The 5,262-nt window shown below is 49.2% G+C and overlaps 1 protein-coding gene across 1 annotated transcript; it reads left to right on the forward strand.

Annotated features, from left to right (window-relative positions):
* The first annotated feature begins 211 nt into the window (after positions 1-211).
* Positions 212-4,758, forward strand: WNT8A (Wnt family member 8A). The gene is made up of 6 exons (XM_004381148.1): positions 212-279; positions 391-424; positions 628-766; positions 2,027-2,152; positions 2,873-3,015; positions 4,210-4,758. Exons 1-6 carry the CDS (start codon positions 212-214, stop codon positions 4,756-4,758), a joined length of 1,059 nt encoding a protein of 352 aa, XP_004381205.1.
* Positions 4,759-5,262: the final 504 nt, after the last annotated feature.

Raw genomic sequence — 5,262 nt, forward strand, 5'->3', positions numbered from 1 at the left:
CCCTGGTCCCCCATTGGGTCGGTGGCTCCCGTAGCCCTGCCACTGAGGGACAAATGAGAAGAGCTGTTGATTCCCCTCCCCCCCCACCCCACCCCCCGCCGTGGTCACCCAGAATTTCCCCACATAAATACTGAAAGGCCCTGCCCTCTCCTCACTCCTTCTCTGGACTTGGCCCTGGACTGGACCTGGTCCTCTGGGGGTGAGCAGGGCTATGGGGGACCTGTTTATGCTCTGGGTGGCTGTGGGCATATGCTGTGCCACCCTCAGTTCCTCTGCCTGGTAAGTCCTTTCTCCTCAGCCCAACTTCAGCCACCCCCCCAACCCCCCCGCAAGGCAGCCCCATTGTCTCATACCCATTCACTGATGCCTTGACTACTCTCTTTTTGGTAGGTCAGTGAACAATTTCCTGATGACAGGTCCCAAGGTATGATGGTCTTCAGCTCCTTTTTTACCCATCTGGATTCCTAAGCGAACTCTTTGGGGGAAGGAATAGGGGAGGGGAGACGGTGCCAGAGGAAGCCCCAATTATTCCTTAATGAAGAATTAGCCCGTAGGATCCCTGCCTGTTTCCTGCACCCCAGCAACCTGGGCTGGGACAGAAGCTCACAGCCCTTTCCCCTTTGCCAGGCCTATCTGACCTATACCACCAGCGTGGCCCTGGGGGCCCAGAGTGGCGTTGAGGAATGTAAGTTCCAGTTTGCTTGGGAACGCTGGAACTGCCCTGAAAATGCTCTCCAGCTCTCCACTCACAACAGGCTAAGAAGTGGTAAGTGTGTGCAGGACCACACCTGTACAAGGGGGCATATGTGTACGTGTAACATTTATGTGCACAGTGAAATGAAAAGTTATGAGTGATCTGCTGACCTGGCACTTCTGTGCTGTGTGACCCTGAGTTACTTCCCTTCACTCAGCCTGTTTTTTGTCATTTGAGCCAATAAGGCCAGCTCTGTTTAGCTTACCTGTGGTATTATAAGGTTTGAATGAGGTGAATAGAAAGGTATCTCTATATAAATGGAATAAATTACTATATTTTGTGATTGCATGCTTGTATTTATGTGTTTGTACACGCTTACCTCAAGCTGATTTGCATGAACGAAAAACAGGGAAAGGGCTCTGTGTTCGTAGCACCTGAGGGAGTTTCACATCTGCCCAGCTGTCATAAAATCCCAGTGACAGAGAAACTGAGAGATCACATTGAGCTGTACCTCTGGTGGAGGTGTCTGTGTGTGTGTGTGTGTGTGTGTGTGTGTCTGTGCCCGCTTGCATACCTATGTAGCTATTTGTAACTGTGTGTAGCAGTCTGCATAAAAGTCCTCTGTGTAGAAACAATAGACTTGCTTGACAAGAGTTAGTGGGAGGAGACATAGGGGATGGGATAGAAATAAATATCTTCCTGTGGGGTAGACAGATGGGGCATGTGGAAATGAAATATGACAATATTGGGTTGGTGGCTCCTGCAGCCCTGCTACTGAGGGACAAAGGAGAAGAGCTGTTGATTTCCCCCCTTGGCCATTCAGAATTTCCCCACATAAATACTGAGAAAGGCCCTGCCCTCTCGTCACTCCTTTTCTGGAATTTGGTAAGTGGTAGCCATAGACGCTATTATTATTTCATGATCAGGAGGAAGACAAGGTCCTTCTCTCTTTCCTGAGCCAACCCCATGACCCTGAGTCCTCACTGTCCCTGCCCGAGCATGAGTAGCTGTGACTAGTGGACCGAGCTCTAGGCTGGACTTCAGGAGAGCAGAGTCCTGGTTCCAACAGCACCACTGGTGAGGAGAGTGGTCTTGGTCTCATTCACCATCTCTCTAGGTTTTGCTTTCCCCTTCTGCAGCATGGAGGTGCTCATCCTGCCTAGATAAAGTAAGGATGCTAGAAAGACATGCATTGTTCTCTCAGGTAGAAGAGCATTCTTCTCTTAAACCCAAAGTGGGTGGGGGACAAAGGAGAGGAACAGCATTGTTTCTGCAAAGCTCTGCTTTAGATCATCAGAGTCCAAGTTTCCAGTCCCCTCTTTCTCTCTGAAGCCACTAGGGAGACTTCCTTCATTCATGCGATCAGCTCTGCTGGGGTCATGTACACCATTACCAAGAATTGTAGCATGGGAGACTTTGAAAATTGTGGCTGTGACGAGTCAAAAAATGGAAAAACAGGTAAGTTGTGACTTCTGATGGGGGTGGGAAGAGGTGAAGGACTGCAGAGCTGAGCACAGGTTAGTCTTTCAGGGAAAGGCTGAGGAACACAGTTCCCTCAAACCCCTCACCCCAGCAGCCCCTTCATTTGTAGGAAATCCTGGATCTAGACTCTCCTGAGAGTTGAGCCTGGGTCCATGAGTCCAGAGATTAGCAAGTACCACCAAGGTCCAAATCTAACCAGGCAACTAGGAATGAGGAGGCCAAAGAGAAGCTAAAGCTAACCCTGATATTCCAGGCTTAGAATGAGTTATCTGTAATCCACAGCTTCTCCACTATTTGCAGACCACCTAAGAGACATAGTTAGACAGATTTGTCACTAATGAAGGAAGAGGAGGCTCTGACAAGACTACTGTAGAATAATAGTACAGAATCCCAGAATGTTTGAGCTGGGCTGAACCTTTGAGATCATCTAGTCCAGCCCCAGTGTCCCAACATTTACTGTGGGTATAGAGACTAAGGCGTACAGCTAGGAAGTACCAGAAAGGTAGGCCATTGGCCATGAGAACAGGACTGCCTCCACCTACCCTCATCACCTCTATTTCCCCGTCTCAGCTTGAGCTTTACAAGCTTTTAGGGCTCTTGGGTATGGTTTGACTCTAAGAGCCAAAATGCCCATGATTCTTCTCCTGGGACTTAGCAGAAAGCTGTATGCAGAGCTTACTCTTTCTTTACGTATAGGAGGCCACGGCTGGATCTGGGGAGGCTGCAGCGACAATGTGGAATTTGGAGAAAGAATCTCCAAACTCTTTGTGGACAGCCTGGAGAAGGGGAAGGATGCCAGAGCCCTGATGAATCTTCACAACAACAGGGCAGGCAGGCTGGTGGGTATAGGAGTCAGCCAGCAGTCTCACATCTGCAGCTCTTTACAACTTACCAAGAGCTGTCTCATGCCCACACGTTTCATCCTCATGCCACCCACAGGTGGGATGGTTACCCCCATTCTCTGGATTATGAAGCCAGTTAAGCCTGAGTCAAGTGGCTTGTCCAAGGCAGCAACTAATAAGCATCAGAGCCAGGCAATGAACTTAGATCTTCCAACTCCCAGTGTAGTCCTCTTATCACTAAATCCTTTGTTCTGCCCCCCACCCGCCGCAGGCAGGTTTCTGAGAATACAGACCAATGCAGAATCAAGGCCTTGCTTCCGTGCCTTTAATTTTTGATCATTTCAATTGCATGCTCTAGGAAATGAACTGGGGTTTGTTTTCCAGTCTTGTGTCCTTGGGTCTATCTGGGCTGCCAGGGATTGGCAGGCTCCTCTGGATCCAGGTTTCTCTAGAAGAGTCTGTTCTTGTCCCAGGGTTATAATTCATCCCCAGGCTTCTGAGGGGTAGCAGTCTCAGGAGTATTTTGAACTTAAATCTGAAAGCAAGTTGAACTCAGAGCCAAGACCATAGAAATTTCCTTGTGAACCTTTACCTAGATGTCCTGGTTGCCTGGGGCTGGAGGGAAAGAGGTTTTCAAGGAAATGACAACCAGGTGTTAGGGGTAGGGGCTCAGACTCCAGGAGTTTCCTTACCTGTGGGAAGGGAAAATCCAAACCTCCACAAATACCCCACATTCCAGCTTCAAGACAGTAACAGCGACAATGATCCTATTTTCTGTTACAATTTACAAAGCACTTTCTTGATCATTATTTTATGTGATTCTTCTTCCCGTTGGCAGATAGAGAAACAAGCTCAACAAAGTGATAGAGCTGGGTGTGGAGCTTAGGTTTCCTGACTCCAGTCACCTTCTCAACACTTGCCTGGCTTGCCATCAGAATCATCTGGGGTGGGGGTGTGGGGGAGTTGGGGGGGGCTTTAAAATTTCCAGTACCAAGGCCCTTAACACCCCTCATATGCTAATTGAGAAGATCTAAAGTAGGGCGCAGGAATAAATATTTTTCATGAGCTTCCCCAGAACTTCCTCGGAAGCTAAGAAGCACAACTGTAAAATATTCCAGTTAACCACCAGCGCTTGGTGTTCCCTACCCACAGCCATTCTCTCTTTCATTCTCTCTCTCTCTCTATGTGAAGGCAGTGAGAGCCACCATGAAGAGGACCTGCAAATGTCATGGCATCTCGGGGAGCTGCAGCATCCAGACATGCTGGCTGCAGCTGGCTGACTTCCGGGAGATGGGAGATTACCTGAAGGCCAAGTATGACCGGGCACTGAAAATTGAGATGGATAAGCCGAGGCTAAGGGCTGGGAACAGTGCTGAGGTCCGCTGGGCACCCACCGAGGCATTCCTTCCTAGTGCAGAGGCTGAGCTGATCTTCTTGGAGGAGTCGCCAGATTACTGTACCCGCAATTCCAGCCTCGGCGTCTATGGCACAGAGGGTCGAGAGTGCCTGCAGAATAGCCACAACACATCCAGGTGGGAGCAGCACAGCTGTGGGCGCCTCTGTACCGAGTGTGGTCTGCAGGTAGAAGAGAGGAGAACAGAGGCCATCAGCAGCTGTAACTGCAAATTCCAGTGGTGCTGCACAGTGAAGTGCGACCAGTGTAGGCATGTAGTGAACAAGTACTACTGCACACGCCCCCCAGACGGTGCCCAGTCCCGAAGCAAGGGCAGTGCCCGATAGCACCCCAAACAAAGTCACTTGCTCTGTTGCATGACAGAGAAGGGGAACACAGCTTCTCTTTTGGAGAGAGTAGCTTGGAAAACAATTGGAAAATCACAGGGTTGGCCTGTAGTCCTCCTGATGACTCATGATAAATGAGGAAACAGAGGCCTCAGATTATACAGCATATTCTTGTCAGAGCTGAAGTTGGAACTTGGGGCTTCTGACTTAGGCAGACACCATTCATCTCTCCAAGTTACTTCCTAGTCTTTGTACCTGTATTTATGCAGTTTGCTAATAGGAGACTTTTGTTTAGGGTCCATATTCAGAGAGACCCTCAAAGTACTTGTTCCTTTAGGGGAACAGAGGGAATGGAAGCAAAAATGAAAGGATTTGGTTCAGACTCCTGAAGGAGCAACCTTGCCCTACTCTGGCTGTCTCCGTAAAGACCAAATACAAGTTCACGCAGATCAGTGGGCTGAGACTACCTATCTGCCTATTGGGAAGTTTTTGGGGTATTGGGTT

This window comes from Trichechus manatus, unplaced genomic scaffold (assembly GCF_000243295.1).
Source record: "Trichechus manatus latirostris isolate Lorelei unplaced genomic scaffold, TriManLat1.0 scaffold00080, whole genome shotgun sequence".
Taxonomy (NCBI): domain Eukaryota; kingdom Metazoa; phylum Chordata; class Mammalia; order Sirenia; family Trichechidae; genus Trichechus; species Trichechus manatus.

What these genes read in the sequence shown, in the direction of transcription:
- WNT8A (XM_004381148.1), top strand. Translation starts at nt 212, where the DNA reads ATGGGGGACCTGTTTATGCTCTGGGTGGCTGTGGGCATATGCTGTGCC. An exon ending in ACCCTCAGTTCCTCTGCCTG is followed by an intron (nt 280 to 390) that starts GTAAGTCCTTTC and finishes TCTTTTTGGTAG; the next exon opens with GTCAGTGAACAATTTCCTGA. An exon ending in GTCAAAAAATGGAAAAACAG is followed by an intron (nt 2,153 to 2,872) that starts GTAAGTTGTGAC and finishes CTTTACGTATAG; the next exon opens with GAGGCCACGGCTGGATCTGG.